We start from the raw sequence: 25000 nt of genomic DNA on the forward strand, positions 1-25000 counted from the left end.
ATGTGCTTTTCTTCATAGATCCTCAGAAAACAGGTGAAAGGAAGTCGAGTGATGTCATCAGTGTGATTTTTATTTCAAATTAAGAGATTTTTTGTTATGCAGTAACACCAGTGACACGACTCCTGGGGACACTTTCATTATATATTTTATAATATCTATTTGGCTTTTGTTTTCATTATGTCATTTAATTTATATATTTCATAGTCATGTATAGATTATTGTAGTTAAAATGGCAGAAAAACAAGTTTTTTTTCTTCAAAATATGGCCTCAGCCTTTACACATGACTGTGGGGATGAGCTTTTATGTGGTGCTTGGAATTCTATAATTGATTTATAAACCAATATTGCTGAATTGAGGCTCAATAAGGTGTAACTGTTAAAATAACTTACTGCTTTATTTTAAAATACAAATAAATCGTAACCCAATGTTTTTCAAGTGTAACATATCTGTAAATGCTAGGGACTCAAAAAATGGACGTTTCTGTAGAATGAATCTTTTATTTGTTAACAACCCACTTGTGGGGTAGGTTGTAACACATTATCATGTTATCATGTTGTCTAATTTTTCTAGGTTGCTTGTATAAAAACGATTAATATTTCTCAAATACACTTAAAATGTGTTAAAGAAATTGGGTTCTCCATGATATGGAGCCCTCACAAAGGCAGAAAGACTAACTTTTGCTTTCCTTAAGAAATCTGCTCGTCTACTACGCTGCTTTCTCTGAGCTTCTTCAGATTCAGATTAGTCGTTTAAGCATTTAGGCTCAGTGTGCTCAACGGTCCAAAGGAACTGTAGACTTTCATAACGTGTTCGCTTACTGCCCTGAAACGAGGAGGGAGGGGAAACGACAGAACGAGAAAATGAGAGGACGAAAGTACAGATATGATAGGAGGGAGTGACATTGTTCCAGTGAAGAGGTGTAACTTTCATATTGAACGTGAGGTGAATTCATTCCTCAATGCAAAAGGGAGAAAAATTGTCAGAGTGAAGGGGAGGGTGGCAGCAGAGGAGCTTATCAGCAAAAAAACAGAGAGAGGGAGGGAGAGAGAGAGAGAGAGAGAGAGAGAGAGAGAGAGGGGTATTTATATACCTATACTGTTTATGTCATATTTCTCAGGAAAAGCAATTGGTACTTGTCCACACACAAATATGAGCCTCAGCTACAGCTACAAACCCTATTGTTTTGGAACTGTGCTATTGTTGCCTTATTGTGTGTGTGTGTGGGTGTGGGTGTGTGTGTGTGTGTGTGTGTGTGTGTGTGTGGGTGTGTGTGTGTGTGTGTGTGTATCTATTTGGTTTTTAAAGCCCCACAGAACCAAATATGTATTTGCTTTTTCTGTAGGTCTAGTCCAGGGGTCGGCAACATGCAGCTCCGAAGTTGCATGCGGCTCTTCTACTGCCCTGTTGTGGCTCCACAGCAGAATTAGATTCGTAGGTAAAAATCCTCCTTTACAGTAAAATAAAGCTCTGCTGATCATTCAACACAGTTTAACAATAAACGGTCTTAAACGCTGGAGTTAATGTAGAACTGCTAATTCACCATTTAACCCTGAAGATTGGTGTGCAGACTGCTGGTCACCATAGCAACGCAGACAACAATCTCGACTAGCTAGTAGCCAACGAAAAGGCAAAGAAGACGAACATCGATAATTTGGAGATGAATGGACTTATCTGCAGTTATGATCACTTTCCTGATACGTTTAATCTGCAATGAGAAACTGTCAAACACTAAAAAGTTCCGAGGCTGAAGTCAGTTTCTCATTCGCCAGCTTCTTGTTCAAATCTTCCCGTTCCACATTAAATTATGCAGTAGTTACATTCTGGAGGCTCAGGCGCCATTTAAGGTGGAACAGGAAAATTAGAACAAGAAGCTGGAAAATGAGAAGCGACTTCAGCCTCGTAAAAAGTCGAACATTGAGAGACATTTTACAAGAAACTGTTCTACTTTTGTGGAAAGGTTTCCTGCCAGAGATGTAAGAAAAGCGGAGCAAAGTCTGTGTTTTCATTATATTTTTAGCCTATATTAGTACATCAGCACATACTGAGACATGTTTACAGCCAAGATGGTAAAATGGATATAAAAGTTTGTGGCTCCCAAAGTGGTTTGATTTTTGTTGAAAGGACAAAATGCTCTAAGAGATCTTCCTCTTGTGGCCACACAATATACATATACAAAGTGCATCCAAAGTCCAAAACTGGCCAATGTGTTTTGCCAACATTCTCATCTGTCAATGTAAAATAGGTGGTCCTAATTTTGGGTAGCGCTTAAGTAAGCAGTCCCCTCACCAATCACAAGGCTGATGTGGTTTGTCCCACCCACGCAGCTTTAACAAAACTGGATTCCCCCACGATCTCTATATGTGTTTGGTTTGGAGAAACTCACTGAAAGAAGGCTAACCACCAAGCGAAAGCTAACCTAGCAAGCATTACTGAACACATCTCTCTGTTTGTCCATTTACTTGTTTGTATTCCCTTAATAATGTGCTAGCTATGAAAGTTTAGACATTCTAGCCTCTGCAGCCAAATGGTGCATCATGTATGGAGTGTGGATGTGTCCGAGTACCAAATGACAATTTCTTAGCTATATTTTGCACTGTTGGGCTGCAGGATCCAGTATTTAAATTCCTACGTAGCTAGCGCACTATATAGGGAGCAAGGAGCCATTTGAGGTTTAGCCCCAGCGCGAGGAGCGCCGCTGGATTGGTGCTAAATAAGACTCGTGGTGGTACTTTGGTGACCACAAAGTACTTATAAACCGAAAGTTTTCACATTAAACAGTGCTGTGTTATCATATGTTCATTGTTATACGACAAAAAGCTTAACAATACGTGAAATGACTGCAGTATACAGCGATGGGCGACCAAACGTTCTCCGGTCCGTGGCTGCTTGGCAATGATACCATACTCTAAAGCAGGGTCTCTCAACCTGTGGGCCACAGACCACCAGTGGGCCGTGAAGCACCCTATAGTGGTCCGCGGGCCTGAACTCAGGGGGAAGGCAGTAGTTCGCAGTGGGCCGATAGCGATGGATAAAGGAAAACACCGCAGTCGCAGGCTAATTAAACTTCATCAGTTTGAGACAATGCAGCCGCCAGCACACAGTGTAGACAGTCAGAGATTGAAGGTTTCTCAGGATGTTTCTCCTGCCTTGTTTGGTGAGGACCGATCAAATTTTTTTCTTGCTCTGTTTTGACGTGTGTCAACACTCCACCCGTATTCGGCTGTAACGGTCCGGCAAAACTCACGGGTCTCGATTTGCTTCAAACCGAACCCTTGTCAGTTCATGGCTGGTTTGACGCATTTATGATTAAATGAAGGAATTCTTCAACAGAGCTGACTTTCCTCTTCTTCTATCAGCATGTCAGCACTGTATACTGTCAGCATAATCTGCCGGTTTAACAGCTGACTCTTTACAGACTCTCATTGCTCTCATATAGTTCCTGCAGGTCGAGCTGCAGCTGATAAAAATGCCAGACGAAGATCTGCGTTTGATTTCTGGCCAATTTCGAACTTTAGCGACTTGAGTAGATAAACTCAAATTGATAAACTAATGACAAAGAAGCAGATAGTAATGTTTATCATTATTAAAGATTGTGGCGACGGTAGTCCAGAAGCCCCCTGAGTGGAGTGAGGTTTACTTCAAGTTAGGCACTAAAACCCTCAAACCTAAAGAGACATCTTGACACCAAAAAGTCACTGGGAGCCACAAGAGTATTTTCCGCGAAAAACGTGATTGATTGCAGAAATTGTGGTTTCTGTCCTTAAAGTGAAATGGACGATCTGATCTTTTTCAGGCCCTAATTCCGAGGTTTTCAGTGTGAGCAATTAAGAAAAAAAAAGAAAAATAAATAGTCATATCATATCATTGAGTTTTTGAGAAGTCTGAGTTGAGAACATATCCCTATATACCTTAATTATGTTTACTCTATTAAAATAAATAATGATCCTTTTGTCCCTACCAAAGCAGAATTTTAGCCAGTACATGCCTATGGCAAACACTTTGAACAGGTGGGCACAAATAAAATTTATTAAAACACAGAAAGTACTTAATTACAGAATATATTAGCTTTAATGTTTCGACAGTGATAATCCTTATTGTTCCACACTGACTTTTAGACTTTTGGGACACATTTACTTCTTCAAAACTGTGGGATCGAACTGCTCACCATGTGGCCATGAGGGACAGGGATGCAGTCTCACTTCCTGCTCTAAAATGCAGGGATGTCTCTGACTCTTTTTGTTTCGGTAGTGACATTAAAACATGGGACAGTGTTTTTTGAATAGTTTTTTTTTAAAATAATTAAAAAAAACAACACTGAAAAACTGCAAAAAATGTTTTTTTTTTTTGGTCGACCCTGTAAATGATGTTTTTGTATATATTTACCTTATTTCTATCTCAATTAACGCCTTGGTTTTAAATACATCATAAAATAATCCTTGAAATATCTAAGATCTGCATACTTAAATGTTTTTTTTAAATAGGTTTTCTATTGTGGGACTGCAGTTTGAACTAATTTGGTTGAATAGTTTATATTTAACTTGTTTTTTTTTCCTTTAAACTTTGATAAATGTATAATATGAAATCCATTTTAGCATCATATAATGAGCATTTTAATATTTTACACTGTGTTGTCTGGGGATGACAATGCTTTCCCTCACTCCTCTGAGTGTGTCACCCCACCTTTCTCCTCCCTTTAAAGCTCTTTTCTGTGTGTTTTGAGATTAGTGTGTGTGAGGGAGTGTGACGGGTATTTGGGAAGCGTATAGTAAATATTAGACGTGTCACTGTGTCTTTGTTATTGAGCACTTTGGAGAAAGAGATCAGAACAAAGAGAGAGTAAAGAGGTAAACAGAACACATGGCTGATGGGAATTAATATCTACCACACACACACACACATAAACATACACACACCTGTTGGTCCACGGCCACTGCGTCTAACCCGTCATACATGATGTTGACCCAGCCGTCTTTAGACGAAAGGACAAACAGTGACATCAGTGCCTGCACAAAACATAAGACACAAAATATTATACATGAGCTGCAAAGCAATAAATAGCAGCATCTGTAATTTAACCCCTTGAATCTTAGACTCATTATTCAGTAATTAATCTTCTGTAAGTGCTTTGAATTATTCAGCATTCTATTCTACTATGAGACTAATATGTAAGTTATGCAGTTATAACTGAGTTGAACTACATTCACATACAGGTTCTTTGGGTTTGAGGGGTTAAATACTGAAATGGATTCAAATGCATTCCATTTTGTTAAAGCTACAGTGAGGAGAAACAAGTATTCACACTTTAGATTATACTATACTTCCAATGCATCTAATTAAATCGAACTGATTTAATTTAATCTAATATAACGTTTATAGGACTTATTCTTGTTTTTGTTGTACAGCGCCACTTTATGGCTGACTGAGGTCAAACTTTATAGGCTATCAGAGACTGTCTATGTGGACACATCATACAATTTTTGTGAAGATTGGCCAATGCTAAGCCCTCCAAAGGCCTCTTGAATTCTTATTGGTCACTTGGCCCATATTAGTCTGATGATTGAGTTGTCCTTAATAGTTCATGTATAAAGTAGCCCAGGGATGCATCATGCAAAGTTTCAGCTCAACTGCCCAAGCAGTTGCTGAGAAACAGATTTTTGGTTGTTATAGCGCCCCCTATTGAGTAATCGATATCAAACTTGGTGGCTTCCACAGAATCATGTGGGGTACAGGACTGTTAAGTTTGATGAGAATTGGCCAAAGCAGTCTGGATTGGCATATGGCAGCCATATTGTTTATTCTCTATAAATATTCACATTTTTTGTTAATTCTTGACCGCCAGACTCCCCTGAACATTTTGAGACCAATATTGTGTGGATATCTTGAAAAGCCTCAGTGTATACTTGTGTATTCAGAAGCATAAACAAAGATATGCACGTCTAAAATTTGCTCATAAGCAGAACTTTTTGGAACGATGTGCTGTGGTCAACATAAATAGGACCCACAGGCAATAATTCAGCTCGTCACGTTTAGAGAAGGAAGGGTTGTGTGTATAATCTCAACATCATACCCACAGTGAAGCATGGTGGTGGGAGCATCATGATATTAGTTCTCTGCAAATGGTATTGAGGCACTGCCCGTCACTGAAGAAAACAATGAATGGAGCTATACTGGAAGATTTTTACAGGAGAATTTAATCTCATCAGCCAAGAAACTGAATCTGAGGTGAAGACGGATGCATCAAGCAAGACAACGACCCCAAAGATACAGCTGAAATAACTCAAGACTGGTTTCTAAAAAGTAGGTGAAGGACAAGGTCATGCGACACGGAAGCAAGCAGAGATTTAAGCACAAATCAAACGCCGGCCAACCTGTACCTAATTTACATATCATTTACATGAAGCACGCCCTAATTCATGCAGATGTTTTGGTAGGGAGCCAATAAAAAACAGTTCAGTGGCTCATAAACCATTGTTTGTGCTTGTAGGCGGAGTTAGAGCTTGAGCGGTGACAGTGTTTGACAGTGGCTGCATATTCCAACCACAGAGCATATATATATATATATATATATGATTCAGCTCCTCTATGACTGTAGCCACTCACTCCCATTCATACAGCTCAGGGATTCTTGCTACAGTGGATGCCCTCAATGGAACTGAACTAGTTTGAAGGGTCAAAAAATGTTACCATGTTATGTTAAAATGTTAACATGTACCAAATCTCTAAACATTCATCATCAGTTTATGCCTTATAAAACATCTCACAGAGCGTATGCAACTCCTTACAGGAGATAGTAAAAATAACATTTATTTCTAGTCACAATATTTGTGACTCTGCACTCGGTACATTTACACATATTTTCTGGAAATGTTCTAAAGTAGCAGATACATAGACCTCTAAAGTAGATATATTATCTAAATTACTTATTCCCAGTATTCCGATGTTGCCGCATTTATGCCTTTTAAATTGATGATAACCCTTCAGGTTTCATTGGATCAGCAAAGGATGTTAATGGTGGGCTTTATAGCTACCAAAAAAACTGTCTTACAACTTCGGAAGCCACACAGTTTTCAGCTCTGAACTTATGGATATCTGTTTTTTTATTGAACTGTATTCCGTATTGACAATCATACGTTTCAATCTCACACAACTGGCCAACATACAAATAATTTTCGAAAGATTTCAGAAGTCCACACGGGGGTTCAGAGTTTCCGTAATTTGTGTGTTTGATGACGAAGGTCGTACAGATATCTAGTTTCAAAAATACAGTTTGAACAAAATATCTTACAGCCAAGCTTAACAAAACAAAGCAGTCAACAATTAGTAATTGGGAGAACTCTATTCAAGAATTTTAGTTTCCAACTGAATTATGCAACATTTATAATCTGTTTGTTTTGTCTGTCTTATCTTTGATCTGTGTGCATTCCTAACAATGTATGTCACCGTCCTACCTTCCCTATCTCATACCTTCCCCCAACCCTGTTGTTAAATGCAATAAAAATCACAAAAAAGGCATTAAAATGTGCTGTAAATGTTTTCATTTTTCATAATTGGGAAAAAGACTCGCTAAACTGTTTGTTTGCTTGGGTGACGGTGTGTGTGTGTGCATGTACGTGTATACCATACCTGGCCCAGATTGTCAAAGTTGTATTTTCTGCGTACCCATCGATAGTGCGCTTGCAGACACTCCGACTTGTTGGTGATGTTTTTGGTGTCGAAGCCTTCGCAGTGATAAAACTTTCCCTTAAAGAGCTGAGAGTGGGAAAAAGCTTATCAACACAATAAATCAGCACATCATGAATAAATAATACATTAATACTAAACAGTATTTGGAGGGATTCCTTCAGGCAAGAACTGATTAGATCCTGGTTGGTTCAGCGTGAATCGTTCACACAATGTGATGTTGAATTTATGCTGAAAACCGGGTCGGAGCTGAAAAAGGTTATCGACGTGCTCAATTTGTCGATAATTAGCCTTTGACAGAGTTAGATTCGGAGCAATTATCGACAATGAGGTGTGCATAACAGCCCCACGTTCCTCTTAACTGCTCCACACTGATGACCTCCATATACTCCACATATGCATATGACTATGCTCCAACAGAACTTACCCTTTGCTGTTTAAACTTTCCATCTCAGCACTTTCAGGTTGAATCGGGGTGAATATAAAGAAAGAGTGTTGCCGTATTTTAAATGGATAAAGTGCTGGGGTGGAAACGCTTTTCAGTCAAAGCCACAGGGAACCAAAATCCTTGATTTCTTTCTAATCAGGTTGATCTTGCTCTTGTGGGCACACAATGTACAGTACTAAGACCCCCATTCATTTTCCAGTCAAAACAGTCATTAAGTACAAATGACTCGTTTTTCAACATCAGGAAAAAGCAGACAGCATACACTTCACAGACTTACTCAGAAACCTTAAACACTAAATAGAACAAGCCATTGTCAGTACATACTGTCTCCATCTTTTGCCTTTATTACAGCTTCCATTCTTTTCAGGAGACCTTCAACCTTTCAAGGAAATCTGGGTATTTCTCCACACCTCCACAGTTCAATCTTAGATGTTGGTTGTATTTTCTGCTTCTCACAATCCAAGTAACCCAAACACATTCAGTAATGTTCAAATCACAAGACTGATCTGGTTTGTCCTGGACTCAGCTTTATCAAAACGATCAAATCCTCTCTTTAAATGTGAGAAACTTAACTTTAAGCAACTTAAAGTTAAATAGTGAGCGAAAGACAGCCTAGCAGGCATAACCCAGCTAGCAAATGAGCCCATCTGTCTGCCTGTCTGCCATTCGTTTGTTCATACATTTGTCTCAAAAACCATTCTAGCATTCCGCAGAGTGAGTAAGAACCTTACCCTCTTTAAGGCATCACCACATAAAAGCTGGATAATGTTTTTAATGAGCCCTAAACACAGTCAGGTCTACAACACCAGCTCTTTTTACTCATTTCTCCCCGCTCTACTGTGTTTAGTTCTGCATGACAAGCTTAATGGACCCGACAGGCCAATTCAGCTGTTTTTTCAGCTGTGTTTTCTTGTTTTCTTCACTTTGCTGGATGTTTAACATTCAAGGTAAGTATCATTCAAACATTTTCAACACTGTACACTGTGTTCCCTGGGACTTTAAAGCTGACGGAGAGTATTTTAGGCCAGGGACTGCCAGATGGTCCCCGCAATGCATGGGGACAGAGCAAAAATGCGGGGTTCATGAGGACCAGTTTGAGAACCATTGTTCTAACCAGCACCATTGGGTTGGTTTAAATCTGACCAAGAGAGAAAAAGTATTAATGCTCCAATACTTTGTCCAAAAATGCTGTAATATTCATGTGTCTATGTATTCATACCTGGACCCCCAGTATGCCAAACACGATGAAGAAAGCGCAGCAGATCAGCACGATGTTTCCGATTGGGCGGAGAGACGTTATCAGTGTTTCAACCACCAGCTTCAGTCCTGGAGCTCTGCTTATAACTCTGATCAGACATAAACACACACACATACACACAATTTCTATGACCACATTGGCCCATGCAATGCCAGCAAAGAGAAGTTCAGCACTCTAAACAGCGCCCCCTTGCGGTCAATTACAGTTAGTGCCATTTCAGAACCATGGACAGCAAAGACTTATCTGACATCACTGAACTGAAAATGCACAATGGTTTACAATAAACATTAGTACTGTAGCTGTGAACACTATATTCTATGTATCGCTGCTGTTGGAAGAAAACCTTGTATCTCCATTTTTGCTCTTTTTCAGTTTTTGACATAATTTGAAAATGCCTGTTACCCTTTACATTGGGTGTAAATTTCACGAAAAATGGACCGAAAGAAACGGCCCAAAACCACTTGGAAAAAGGTCTGGTTCCCATTCTCATTTTCTCATTTAGTTCTCATTTTACAACTGTTGGTACTTGTTATGTTCTTGTGATATATACTGCATTTTCCATGTCTTAGGCAGCCAAGAAAGTCGTCCAATACTATCATCTCAGCAGTATTCATGTTTTTGTCTGTAAAACACAACATTAGAATCAATATGAATAAACATTAATACGGTCAAATGTAACAGGACTGGGTGGTATCTGTAATTACTGGACCTCCTCAAGGAGAGCTTTGAAATGGTTAACACACACACTTCAATTTCTTTTTGAAGTTTTTTTGAAACGCTATCCAGATAAATAGCTTTAAACATCACTTTTTCAGATTTCTCTGAACTGTATTTGATGCCTTTTTATCATTTTACATTTTTATCTTATAACTCTTTTTTTTAACTCTTGACACAAAAAAATACAACACATGACTTTACCAAGTAACATGATCGCATTTAGACTCGTGCACTAGCTTTGTTTATAACACGCAGACAGAATGCATCTGATTTGAGCCTGAAACTGTCACAAACACTTTAGTACATCAGGCCTCATGTGTTCTCCAGTTCTAGGCCTTCATGTGGAGTATATCGTCAAGCCTTGTCTCTTCAAAATGGAAATTATACTGTAGAAGGAAAAAACATTTCATTGGACATTAATGTGGCAAGATGTTTTTTCCAAGTCATCTTGAACCATTTCTGTTGGTCCTTTCGTCATAAAGATTCAACATAAGGCAAAGGCGGACAGGGCGTTTCAAATTACGCAAAATAAAATAAAAAATAAAAAATTAAAAAATGGACATAGAAGGTTTTTGAGCAACAAAAAAGCGTCAACTTCATTACCCAGTAAAAGTAACACAGTCTCCATTATACTATTCAAAATGTAATAACTATATTAGGTAAAATATGATCCTGCATCAAAAATTTGGTATACAGTGCTCTGCAAAAGTTTTAGTCAGAGTTTCTTTGGGCAGCAAGTATTATTTGCTGAGAAAAACACTAAAATTTAATATAAATATGTCTTGTTTTTATGCATTTCCAAACCTCTCCTTGAGAAAGCCAGTATTATTTGTAGTTCCCATCCAACGCCCAGTTTGGCTAACCAGTCCTTCTTTTTGAAGATAAAGCAAAACTGTGTTCTAAGCAGCTACTTTCTTGAAAACAAGACATTCTTGTTACCTTTCACCGTATTCATGTTTGTTTGAGTCTATTCTAACATTATATAGTCTTCTTACTGGCAAAATCTCACTTACAGCCCCGTTAAATGCTTTTAAAACTATTTGCTTAAGTGCCTGAGACTACCGCACAGTACTGTACATCAAAGCGTCAATGAGTCAATGATAAGAATGTACCCACAGTTACAGAATGACTCACTACTCAATCTGTATTTACACAGTATATATGACTATATATAAACACAGCGGTGACTCATATCTCATTTCACACCTACCTGAGAGGTCTCAGTGTTCTGAGGAGACGCAGCACGCGCAGGATTCCCAAAATGCGGTTCCCTCCAGATGAGGCCAGCGACACCAGAATGTCCACTATAGACACGAAGACCAGCAGCCCATCTAGAACATTCCAGCTGCTCTGCAGATACGAGCCTGGACCCACATACATCCCCATCGCCACCACCTATCACAGCGACACACGCTGCATCACCACCTCCATCGTTTTAAACATTACTTTATAAATATATTTGTTAAGAGCTTTTATTCACCTTAACAGTCATCTCAGCTATGAAGATCACAGTGAAGATGTAGTTAGACACGCTGAGGAAGACACGCTCCTGTACGCAAGAGAGAAAACACATTCTGGTTGCAAAACAACAAACACTTAAGAACACATTGTTTTAAGGTTCCTATCATGTATTTTTCTTTCAGTTCTGCGACTTTTTGTACCAACAACCATCCTTCATTTTCAAACCTCAGCCTTAGAATTAAACATGCTGTTTTGGTTACTGTGATTTGCACTTCATGGCCAAAAGTATGTGGACACCTGACTATCACACCTATATGAGCTTGATGGACATCCCATTCCAGAACCTTGGGCATTTATGTGGAGTTGTGCCTGTTTGTGGCTAAACGAGCCTCCACTCTTCTCTGAAGGAGAATTCTCCCATGAGAGTATGAAGTGTGTCTGTGGGGATTTCAGTCAAAAGAGCCTTTGTGAGGTCAGGCACTGATGTTGAACTAAAACACCATCCCCAAACTGTATAACTGTCTAAAATGTCTTATCCTTCACTGGAATTAAGGGGTCCGAACCCATTATCCCAGCCCATTATCCCTCCTCAACCAAACTTTACTGTTGCCACTGTGCATTCCAGTAGTTAGTGTTTTCCTGGCATCCGCCAAACACAGATTTAGCCATCAGACTGCCAGACAGTGAAGTGTGAGAACATGTATCCGCTGCTCCAGAGTCCAGTGGTGGCATGCTTTACACCCCTCCAACCGACGCTTGGCATTGTGCATAGTGATCCTAGACTTGTGGGGAGCTGGTCAGTCATGGAAACCCATTTCACGAAGCTCCCAACTCAACAGGCGATTTGTGCTCAATGTGCTTCAGCCCACTGCAGGCCCCCACTCTGTGAGTTTGCATGGTCTACCACTTCATGGCTAAACTGTTGTTGCTCCTAGATGCTTCCATTCTACAATAGCACTTACAGTTGCCTGGGGCAGATCTAGCAGGGCAGAAATTTCGCCAACAGATTTGTGGCAGAGGTGGCATCCTTTAACAGCGCTACATTTAAAGTCACTTCAGTCACTTCAGAGCTCTTCAGTACGACCCACTCTGCTGCCAGTGTTTGTCTATGGACAAAGCGTGGCTATGTTACCTGTTACCAGTGCATGTGGCTGAAACACCTGGACTTACTAACTAGGAAGGGTGTCCACATACGTTTGTGTAGCGTAGTGTATGTGAAAGACCTCTGCTGTGATATAATTGTGAAGTCATATTCAAAAGGAAACTCCTCATGGAGTTTATGTGAATGGGTGGGGTTAAGCAACTGTAGATTGAATAGGTGGATGTAAATGTGACATCACAAAATAATGAATTTAAAACCGGTTGTTTTTGCAGCTTAGCTTCCATTCATAGCCTGAATGGAGTGAGGAGTGAATGGTACATTTTGAAATGTTAACATTGCTTACATACTACATCAAACTCCTATCTAAAAAACAGGGAAATTTTGGTTTCCTGTAATTTGGGGCCTTCAACATACAAAAAAAGAATTCAAGAGAAGCTTAAAGGTGCGTTTATACTCTCTCAAGCATGCTTCTTAACATTGTTGCCTATGAAGCAAAGCACACCGAAAATCAAAAAGCAAGTGCAGAACGATTTGTGATATTAAACCTCACGCTGAAAACGTCAACCTTTGCACTGAGCACCCACAAAAAGCACTGCATGTCCAACTGAAGGCAATCAAGGATGCTTCTCTCGTGTCAGTCATCCAACATGGAGGAAAAGTTAGTTTTGGCTGTTTTTGAACACCCAGAGCTGAACAGCCCTTGACACAAAGATTTAATATGTCAGTTTTGAAATGTTTATCGATTGTCTCAGCCTTTCATATTCTCTCAAATCATTGTCTTGTGTTTACCTACTTGTCAGTCAACCTTCCCCTAAGCAACGGGGGGAGCTTAAGTTCGTGATGCAGTGCGTGTGTTTAAAAAGCTGCCTTCTGAATGTCTCTAAAGAGGGGTTTTATTTGTAAACTGCCTTTCTCAGACCCAAGGTCGCAGTACAGTTCAAGTCATAGAGGACTGTGCAAAAGACACAGACAACCATTCCTTTGCTCAGTTTCCATTAAAAACGGCCGAGTTATTACTTTTTCAGCATCAGGTAAAAATCAGAAAACATATATTTAATATTATTTAATATTTAATATTAATATTTATTATCATTCTTTTCAGTAGACTCGCTTTGAGTTTTAAAGAAATCTGCAGGGATTTTTTTTCCACACCTCCAAAGTTCAGTCTTAGAAGTGCTGCACTTTGTGGTTACGTAACCCATTCAGCGATGTTGAGGTCTGGACTCTGGGGTGGTCAGTCCATCGTTCAGCTTCTTTGTTTGATGTCTCCGTCTGCTTTTCTCAGTGAGGTTCTTCTTGACAGCTACACATCCTTTCAGACCCATAGCGCTGAGTCGTCTTCTCACAGTGGAAGGATGGACAGAAACACCTGTGGATGTTTTCAGATCTGAAGCAGCTCGATTTTCTCATCTGAAAGCTTTAAGTGCTGTTTATCTGATGGGGGCAGTTTTGGTGTCTAACAGGTCTTCCAGGTGGCTGTTATGAGTCCCATTTTCTCCAGAAGTCCAGTTTTGGAAACATTCGTCCTTCTTTATGCAAGTATCCCATGACAAATGAATAACTTGGCCGTTTTGAATGGAACTGGAATGGAAACAAATGAAGTGTCTCTGACTTTGGTGACTGTCCAAAAAAAAGCAAGTGTGGCCAGTTAGGAATAGAACTAAACTTGAGTGACCACTGATATACAGCTAACAGAGCAGAGGCATAACAAGTGTTACATTTTTTCAAGGAAAGACTGATGAGTGTCACAGTCTCATGGGAGCAGGGGGTGATGGGTATTGTAGTTCAGGATATTGATATAATGACTACTGTAACACTGGAATAAGGATGGATGGATGTTGTTACAGTTTTAGTTGTAGTTAAGTTCACCATGCTGTAGGGCTGGATGTCAGGTCTCTCTAGTGCGATGGTGATGCAGTTGAGGAAGATGAAGATCAGGACAATGTGATCAAACATCTTATGAGTGATGACCTTCTGACAACGCACACGGAACCTGTACAGAGAAAAAGAGATGGAGAAACAGAGAGTCGTGTCAGCGTGGATGTACGTGGAGAGCGAGTGCATTAGGCTGTGTGTATGTAAATGTGAGTCTAAGTGCTTGTTGACCTGCTGTAATGAATCAGCGTGTAAATGTACTTAGACATGCTCACTCGTTTTGAGGTGAGAACAGATAAAGTGACCAATCTTCGTGATCTCTGCACCACTGGGGTTTATATGGCTCCAATATCCTCTTCAACATCAGACACCAGCTCTAAAAAACACACATAAACAGGAGAATTCAATTTACACCAACAACACGTTACATATCACCGCCATTAAACAAAGTAAATACAGGGTATCTACTGGTTTATCCAAATTAAAGGCTTTTAAAGACTTCTTTAATACCAGTTCTGGTGCAATTAAGGACCATTAGCCCAAAATGACACATTACTAAAGAAGGAAAAACTACAGAGATTATAAAAGCAGCACTCCAGCTAGGGCTGGGCGATACAACGATAGCGATAATTATCGCGATATAACTTTCCTCGATAGAGCTATAAGAAATGTTCGTTAAATGTTCGATATAATAGACCATTCTCACACTTCCATATTCTAGCACCAGGCGAGGCATTTTATACTGCAACAGTACTCTGCTGTCGCCAGGAGAGGGCGCACTTTCCGAGTTTTCCCACATGAGGGAAAGTTTAAAACCACAATTAACCACTCAGGAGCAAAAATCAGCCTTCGAACTTGAAAGAAATAATGATTTGACGTTTATCGTGATATGTATCGATGTCAACAGATATCGTTATAACATTTTTGGCCATATCGCCCAGCTCTAACTCCAGCCAAACTTAAAACGTAACCATTACAACAGGTGCTGTAAACATGCCCACTCGTCTATTGAAGTGGTGCCACAGCAGTCTGGAGAGTGAGATCTTCTAGTTTAACCTGACAACTGTCACCCTACCCAAAGTAAAACGACCTCTGTTCCCACATACTTTAGGCTACAGTCATGATATTGTCTCATTTGAAAGGCAACACTCTCAAGACCTTTTCTACCAACTATCAGAATAATTGTATGAATTACTGACACAGAGCAGCAGAGGCTAGTATGGAGGAGTTCACAGATCTCTAAACTGATCTCTGACTCTTGCCACGTTATCAAGACCGTATGTTTTGGATTATGATGTCCCTGTGGAGATCGGCGAGTCTTTGAAGGTGAGGATCCACAGATGTGCTAGTGTTTGGTGCTTATGTTGCAAATAAGACAGTCGTAACTGCTGTGAACGGATCATTAAATGGTTTACCTGAATAGTATCCAGGTAGTATTTCAAGCTTTTTAACGGTATATTGCAACATGAAAATGATGCATAAAAAGCTTTTGTGTGCCAGTACTAGTCCAGATCACTTTCTAGTGATCTAGAAAAGGTAAACCTTTAGGAAACCCCTCTTCTGATGATGCATCTTGAAGGTGGGAGGCACTTTTGAAAAACTACATGTGCGATGGGGTGGATACTTGAGGGTGCACTCTTTGAATTTTTTTTTTTCCCTGCTAGCTGGCTAATGCAGAAGGAAGCCAAAAATCTAACGTTACTGCTAGGAAGCTAAATATCACATCTGTATTTATTAGCCTATAATTCGGGGTCAACACTAGCATTCAGAATTACTTTATCGCTGCAGGGGGCAGGGGATTACCAATGGCTGTACAACGTATTTGTGTCATGCATGCTGGGTATTGTAGTGAGAGATTACAGATGGATGGAAAAACAAAAGGATACAAAACTGTACATTCTGTAAAACCAATGGGACTGAGAGATGCAGCTCTGCACTACAAAATATTACATAGCATGGGCAAACACAGAGAGAAAGCCTGGAGAGAGAGGGGAATGAAGAGACTCTACCAGAAAGCAAAACAGGGGGAGGCAGAAAGAAAGAGAGACACTCATAATGAAAGACAGAAAGAGAGGGAGAGGCTCTAACCTCTTCCAATTCCTCGTCTTCCTCTGTGTGTGTATGTGAGAGCTGTTGCTGAGGCCTGTATGGAGAAGAAGGATAGGACCCATCCACTCTGCCGTTGCACTCCACGTAGGGGCGGGACAGGGGCGGAACCTGCAGCAGCTCTGGCATATCGAACGACCCCAGACGCGAAACTCCGCCCAGGCTGCCCGTCCTGCTGGACTTCCCCTCCTCTGACTGGTCGTCATCTAAGCTGTCCCGGCCCTCACCTGACAGGAGTGACTCGCGCTCTCCTGACTGGCCACGCCTCTTGAGACTGGGGGCGTGGCCTAGGCTGTTCCAGCTGGAGCGGCGGCTTCCCCAGAGACTGGACTGCATTCATGAACACAGGGGGATATGCAAATGACAAATGGTGACATTTCACATACTTTGTTTTTTCATGATGACCACAATGTCTCCATATTATCATAATATGGATTTTCATTTACATGAGAGAGCTTTGGTCTTGTGCTTCTTCCACTGTTAAAAATATACGATATGCAGTAAAGTTACTATGACATTTGGCAAAATTGGCAGTACAAATATGTTAAACCTTAGTCCTCCGTAAATTCAATTACAGTGAAAACACTTATATTTACAGTTATCTGTGTTCTGTTAACCACTGTAATTTACCCTTTCAATAATACTTGTAAAAGCTCTTTAGTCTTTAAATGTGCATTAGCTTTTTATTCTACAAAACCAATTCCAAAGAAGTAAGCAGTGATTTCTAAATCTACTTTGACCTGCATCTGAACAAAAACAATACAAAGACAAGATATGTAATGTTTTACCTTATCAATTTCATTGTAATATATGCTCATTCTAAAACTGATGACTGCAACAGGTTCCAAAAAAGTTGGGACAGGGTGACTTAAGACAAGGAACATTGTGAAATACTCAAAAAATATCATCGTATTGGCTTGAGAATACTTTGACAAACTAGCGTCAAAAACACTGCACTGTAATTCAAACGCAGGTTATGACTGCACTATGCACAGCCACATGTCAACATGCTGTCGACTTCTCTGGACTGATGTAGAGTGGAAATGTGTATTGTGGTCTGATGGGTCCACCTTACAGATGGGCCAAAGAAGCAAAGGACCATCCAGATTGTTACCAGCATAAAGTTCAAAATCCAGAGTCTGTCATGGTGGGGTGGTATTAGTGAAATCTGTGAAAGCATCATTAACTCTGAACACATTTTGGAGCAACATATTGCTGTTGTCGGAACAAAACCTTGTATCTCCAAAATGGTAACTTTACAGGAGAAGGAAAAAACCTACTTTACTTTAATGTAAGTCAATGGAACCAGACTTTTACCAAGTCATTTTTGGGCTGTTTCCTAGGAAAATAGGAATTTTCAAACTACGTCCAAAACTGACAAACGCTGCTTTTTAGACATCGTCTTTTTCAGGGATGTCCATGCTTATTTTAGCATGACAACGCCAAGCCACACTCTGCATGTGTAACAACAGCATGGCTGTGTAAGTGGAGGTGCTAGACTGACCTGCCAGCATTCCAGAACTGTCTCCAATTGAAAATGTGCATCTTATTAAGCTCAGAATGTGACAACAAAGGCTCTGTACAGCTGCACAGCTGAGGACTATCATGACAAATAAAATGGCAAAAAATTCCCCTTTCAAAACTGGATCAGTTTGTCTCTTCAGTCCTCCAACGTTTGTTAAGTGCTGTTAAAAGGAAAGGTGATGTAACGCAGTGGTAAACATGCTCCAGTCCCAGCTTTTTTTTTTAGCAAATATTTACAAAAAGCAATAAAGTTCATGAGGTAAAACATAAAATAATGTGTTTTTGTACTGTTTTCAATTTAATACAGGTCAAACAGAATTTACTAATCACTGCTTCCTGGTTTTATTAGCATTCCAAACAGTGTCCCAACTCTTTATTGAGCTGGTATTTAGTTTTAGTTTCAGTTTTTAGATTAATAGTTTTAGTTTTTTTGACTGAAAAGAAAACTTTTTAGTTTAGCTTTTATTTTGATTCATTTGACTTTCCTTCCAATGAGTTTTACCATTTTAGTGATGCTAAATCAGCACAACACTAGCTACTTTGCTTAGCTAGATTGCAAGCTTTACCCAAAAATATCAGAAATATCATTGTTTGAAAAAGAAGGAATCCACTAAACCCTGAAAATACAAAAACTAAAGTTTATTTTATTTATGATACTATTTTTCTAGCTTGCAATGGACATTATAGTCTTGTTTTAGTGTTCCTGCTTTTGAAAACACAATTGAAGCGTACGTTTTTTTCACTGCTAGGATTTGTTTTTGTAATATTTTTGTTAACTATATTAACTCTGGTTGAAATGCCATTAAACATTAATAAAAAAATGACAGTTTTTTTCTTTTATTGCTGCTATTTTTTAGGATCATAAAAAGGATCAAGCAGAATTCACGGCACACTAGCTGTACACTGTGAAAAGATGTCCTGTTTTCAGGGCTGGTATCTCTTGTCCTACAGCTCAGTGGCATTCTCTATTAGAAATGCTGTCTGTAAAGCAGAACTGTGCCATTTGGCTCCAACCGAACCCAGCTGGACGTCCAGGGGAATGCAACTGTGTGCACGCCAAGTGATGCTGAAATGTACACAGAGGTCAGTCTCTATTTTTGAAAGCGGTGTGCAGATTCAGCTGGGTGTCACATAGTTATGTGGTAAATAAAGTGCTAAGCCTTCTGTTCCAAACAAACCGAGATGTGCCAAAGCTAAAGGGCTGGTGGCTTTATTTTTCCTGATGAGTGCTATGGGCAAAGACTTGGACCTCGAGAAGATCTGCGGATCTGGGTTGATGATAAACTGTAAAGCTGCCCAGTATCGCTATGGTGACATTAATCATCACAATACTGCTACTGCAATATGCAGATGAGCCTCTAACCAGTCATTTAATGTTTTATTGTATGCTGTGAGCATCCTGACCAATTACAGATGTTCTCTGGGTGTTTGGACGAATCATATCAGATCAAATGCGTTCACATGATTCAACAAATATAAATCAATTTTGTCAAAAATGACACAGGCTTAACCTCAACCATATCATTAATGTGTTCTCAGTATATTGGGAGGTATCCCAGATAGCGAGCATATATCGGTCCACTGGTTTAAGATTAGGATTAAGTGACCTTTATTAATCCCACATTGGGAAATTTCACCTCTGCATCTGACGCATCCGTGCAGTGAAACGCCACATACACACTAGTGAATGCACACTCATACTAGGGCTGGGGTTTTCAACCTGTGGGGTGCGAGTACCTGTCCAGGGGGTGCGAGATTACAAGATTTCTGACTTCAAACACTTACGAGAAAAATATAATACTGTAGTGAACCTGTCCTTGCAGTCTATCGCAATTCATTTTTCAACCACTAGAGGGAGCTCATCTGATTAGTCTCGCTGATTACGCACGCTACTCGTCTAATGTTATCCAGCTCACAGTCTGGAAAATGGACCGGTGGCTAGCAAAATTAAATACGGCTAACAGTAAAGAAAAACCGAGTGGCAAAAACAATGACTGCATTGTTTCAGCCGAGGAATCCACAAGTGAGGCCATCCATCCTGACCCCATCGATGCCGATGAGCCATCCACATCAAGCGCAGGGCTACCACGACAGAGAAAGCTACCTGCTAATTCCAAAGGCCTGGTTGCATCAAAATGCAGAAAGTGTGATGAAAGGTACTTAAAATATGGATTTACATGCATCATACAAAATGAAGAAAAGTACCCACAGTGTGTTAAATGTTCAGAGGTAATTGCAAACGACAGTTTAAAACCTGTAAACTTAATAAGACTCTTAAACACCAAGCATCCGACATTCAAAGATAAGCCAGGTGACTTTTTTTGCCGTAAAGAGTCACTGTTGGCTACTCAGAAACGGACAATGATCAGCCAAACCACAGTGACAGTCAAAGCCCTGACTGCCTCATATGAAGTGGCGTATTTGATTGCCAAAGTGAAAAAGCCCCATACAATTGCAGGGACACTCATTCGTCTGGCAGCCGTGGCTATTTCTAGAAATATGCATGGAGCTAAGTTTGCCCGCGACATCAAAAAAATTCCACTCTCTGATAACACCATCAGCCGCCGTGTTGCTGAGATGGCAAATGACGTGAAGTGTCGACTAACAGAAAGACTAAAGGGCGGAAAGAAATTTTGCAATTGGATGAGTCGACAGACGTCTCGAATGCATCCCAACTGCTTGTATTTGTCCGCTACTGCTACGAGGGAAAACTGCTCGAGGATCTGTTGTTTTGCTGTGCACTGGGGGGAAGATGCACAGGGAGATCTATCTTCGAAAAACTCAATAGCGAACTGGACGGAATGGGTCTCTGCTGGAACAGTTGTGTTAGTGTGTGCGCAGATGGAGCTGGTGCCATGATGGGGAAAAACAAAGGACTAATGGCAATGGTTCGTGATGTAGCTCCCCATGTTCGTTTCACTCACTGTGTGATTCACAGAGAGGCCCTTGCAGCAAAAACTCTCCCCTCAGAGTTGAGCAGTGTGCTACAGACAGCAACGCAGATTGTTAATCACATCAAAACTCGTCCAGTGAAGTCAAGACTGTTTGCCCTGTTGTGCAAAGAAATGGGGTCAGAACACGAATCGTTGCTCCTGCACACGGAGGTGAGATGGCTCTCCAGAGGAAAAGTTCTTCAATGGATATTTTCATTACGAGATGAACTACGGATTTTCCTTCTCGATTTTGCATCTTCCAACGCGGAATATTTGAGCAACTCGAAGTGGCTCACAGATCTTGCGTACCTGTTGGACATATTCGACAAACTTAATACCCTTAATTCATCACTTCAGGGCCCAAATTCTAATTTGCTAACATTGTCTGACAAAATTGAAGGGTTCGTGAGAAAACTGGAACGATGCAGAGACCAGTTTAAGGGAGGAAATGTGGACATGTTTCCCACCTTGGAGGAATTCATAAGTGAAAATGAGCTTAGCTGGGATGGTACGAAAAAGGAAATCGCTCTCCACCTCCAAGCCCTTTCTGATCACGTCAGGAAATATTTTCTCGAGCATCAAAGTCAGGATCAGCACGACTGGGTTCGTAATCCCTTCATCACCAGCGCTGGGTGCCAGTAGTCGTCAGACTAGCAGGATGGTCTTCTGGACCTTTCAAGTGACCGATCATTGAAGGCAGTCTTTGATTCAACCTCGCTGCCAGAGTTTTGGCTGTCAGTCAAGGCAGAGTATCCTGAACTGGCGAACCTAGCAACTGATGTGCTTTGCCTTTTGCCTCTACTTGCGCAAGTTCAAAGCAGACACACGGAAGGGGGCGCATGTCCAAAAAGGTTGAAAACCCCTGCACTAGGGGGCAGTGAGCACACTTGCCCAGAGCGATAGGCAGCCACATCCACAGCACCTGGAGAGCAATTGTGGGTTAGGTGCCTTGCTCAAGGGAACTTCAATCACGTACTGTCGGCTCTGAGGATTGAACTGGCATCCTTCCGGTCACAAGGCCGGTTCCCTAACCTCCAGCCCATGACTGCCCATATTTGTCAGGGGAAAGCGCGAATGCAGTCCCCCACTACCAGAAATTACGCAGTCGAGATTCTCGCATTTGGGGAATTTGCAAGGGTCAGCACAACCGAAGTGCAATAGCCAAGCCTCGTCCTGGGTGAACCACCTTCGTGATCATGGAATCGCCCCTGCCAGGACTTGATAAGGTCGGCCCCCTTCTGACTGTTTGCCATTGTTGGTTCACTCTCGAACCACCCAGATTACTGTCCTGCATACAAGCTCAAACTAGTTTCTAATCTCCCCAAACAGGTTTTAAATGCACACAGCCTTTTATTTTGAAAAATACACTAAAACAAATATTACACACCAACTGGGAGAAAAATAATGACTAGGCTTGATATAAAATGATTTTATATTAAATAATGTTGCTGACACTGAGCTGGATAAAAATTATGTGCTAAAGTAATTTACAAAGTATTACTAAAGAAAAGAAGGACGGAAAAAAGAAATTTATTGGACTGTGAGTGGAAAATAAGCGACGATAAATGGAATTTTGTCTAATACTCTGGTTTACCACAGCTGGGCCGCCCGGAAAATCCTGAGCGAAACAGCAGTGGACCGCCAGCTTTGCCAACAGTGGTCCAACAGTGGCCCACTATCCTCTTGCTATCAGGGATATTGCAGTATGCAGCACTGTAATCACCATATCATGCTGCTTCAAACACAATACTGAATTACTGCACTAATTCTACACCAAACACAGTTTATCTGGGTACATTTTTTACTTTTTTACAGTGTAATTTTACTGATTTTTCAAGTTTCTTAATGATTGAGATGTAAGAAACATTGTTTTGATGTGAAAAGGTGTCTTGTAGAGGAACTTACAGACTCAGATTTTCTTTATAATCATTATTTTGGTTCTATTTTGGTTCTATAACACCCTGTATGTACCCCTCCCCATAATGTTTTAGGCTATAACCTTATCTTTGGACACTATTAAGGCTATAAACACTTTGAATGTCTGGTTTGTATTAAAAAAATCACAATGTAAGTTTTTCCCCAATACTGTTCAGCCGTACCGTTTCAAAAGAACAGAAAACTACACTAGAATTTTGTTTTAAATGTGACAGACTGACCACTCAGCTTTCTCAGCTTTCCTGCCATTCCTTCAATAGGAGTGATTACATGAACGCAGCACTAGTTTTGTCAGGGGTGAAACTTTCCTCACACGCCTCTGCAATTCATATTCAGAGGCTGTCCACCTTCTGCAATATGGAGATTACAAGTCTATTTGCTTTTCACTTATGGGGCCTCATTACACTACAACTCCCTTGGCAGTTATAAATACATAATAGTTTCACTCGACTGTAACTGAATTTAGTAAGCAAGCATTTGTTTGTAAAGCACCTTCATTCAGAACGAGGTCCAGGATTCATTTAATGTACATTACTTCATAGGAATCAGTCAGATCCCAACACTGCAGATGGAGCAGCTCATGGATGTCTGATCTATTTTTCTGGTATTGTGCTTGTAAATACTGATTCAAAATTACAATTAAATACAAACGTATTTATGTATGAATATATTCACGTCACATGCAAAAAGGCAGGTCTGGCTCGATGATTTTGGTCTCAAATGCAAAATCAGCATTACACTGATGATATGACAACAGTAGATTATTCACTCAAATCCTCAGAAGACACATCCTTCACCAAGTTTTGACTGAGTTCTCTTCTTTTGCTCAGGGATTCGCAACCAACATTACAAAATGTTCCTCCGCATATTGTGTGCAATTACACATTTCCACCAGAGAGGTCTCCAAATCCCCAAAATTTACATAGTGTAGCTTTAAGGTTGATACACAAAGTAGTGAAGTGCTTGTTAAGCACTGCTTTTGTCTTCTTTTATCACTTGTGCTGCTATTTGTCGTTTTAGCTTGTAAAGACAATGGGATATCACTGGTCTGGCGGATTTTATGGAAAATTCATTAACAAATATATGTGAAGAAAAATAGGCCTGTGTAACTTTTTTGACAACCATCTTGTGACTCCAGGTTGAGAACCACTGGTTTATAACACTGTGAGCTTTTGGAGATGCTTGATATTTATGAGCGCCCACTTCTGGATTTAGGATACATAATACCGTCCTAAGATGTTCTCCCTGAAAGAGAATCAGCGGCAACTGACCTTGTACTTAATGAACTTTAAAAGTGACCCAACTCTCGCTCTGGTCTTCTCCAGCATTCATGAGATCTCAAACCACTTTCTGCTCACGCCACAATTCCTTTAGACTCAGACCCAGGCTGGGTAACGCCTGAAAGTAATGTTATTCAAGTAATGCTCATCATAGAACAGATCTGATTGGCTGAGCCGTGTTCTTGTATATGTATACAGCAATGTAATTAAACATACTTAATTTAATTGCGTTTTTGTTATACTACATAGTATAGTTTGTCGCCGTGTTTTATAAAAGCAATAAGCCACTCAAGGCAATGTGTTACAGTGATTTCACCACAGGTAAGGGGTTTAACCCCTTTCTGCAACTCCCTGTAGTAGCCATTCAGCCTGGAGGTGGTTTGAATGTGGTTCATTTGGTCCATTTAGAGTGGACTGAGTTCATTTGATGTATTCGCATACGTCCAAAAAAAACAAGACTCAGTGGTCTCAAAATGCTGAACCTCTCCTTAGGGAGGCATTTACTGTGCTTATGTTGTCCCCCTCGTTTCCTGAGCATTTTAAAATAGGTATGTTTTTATAATTTGAAATACTGTAGTATTTGACAAACAAACAATGGGAAAATTCCAATTTCATTTCAGAGCCCAGCTGACAGCCTTAGAGACTATGTGCATACATTTATAAGCAGGGCTCCACAGAGA

At 40.3% G+C, this 25000-nt stretch overlaps 1 protein-coding gene and 1 non-coding gene across 2 annotated transcripts in view; both read right to left on the reverse strand.

Annotated features, from left to right (window-relative positions):
• cacna1hb (calcium channel, voltage-dependent, T type, alpha 1H subunit b) overlaps window positions 1-25000 on the reverse strand; it is a 110029-nt gene that overhangs the window by 18812 nt on the left and 66217 nt on the right. Inside the window, exons 15-22 of the mRNA XM_036557269.1 lie at window positions 16631-16978; window positions 14818-14918; window positions 14537-14660; window positions 11585-11653; window positions 11315-11499; window positions 9349-9475; window positions 7625-7750; window positions 4915-5004 (exon numbers count right to left, since the gene is read on the reverse strand). Coding sequence (XP_036413162.1) covers window positions 4915-5004; window positions 7625-7750; window positions 9349-9475; window positions 11315-11499; window positions 11585-11653; window positions 14537-14660; window positions 14818-14918; window positions 16631-16978 — 1170 coding nt within the window. The remainder of the gene's footprint in view (window positions 1-4914; window positions 5005-7624; window positions 7751-9348; window positions 9476-11314; window positions 11500-11584; window positions 11654-14536; window positions 14661-14817; window positions 14919-16630; window positions 16979-25000) is intronic.
• Window positions 22165-22328, reverse strand: LOC118798433. The gene has a single exon (XR_005006015.1). It is a non-coding gene; the product is annotated as a U1 spliceosomal RNA (small nuclear RNA).

This window comes from Colossoma macropomum, unplaced genomic scaffold (genome assembly GCF_904425465.1).
Source record: "Colossoma macropomum unplaced genomic scaffold, Colossoma_macropomum, whole genome shotgun sequence".
NCBI classification, from domain to species: domain Eukaryota; kingdom Metazoa; phylum Chordata; class Actinopteri; order Characiformes; family Serrasalmidae; genus Colossoma; species Colossoma macropomum.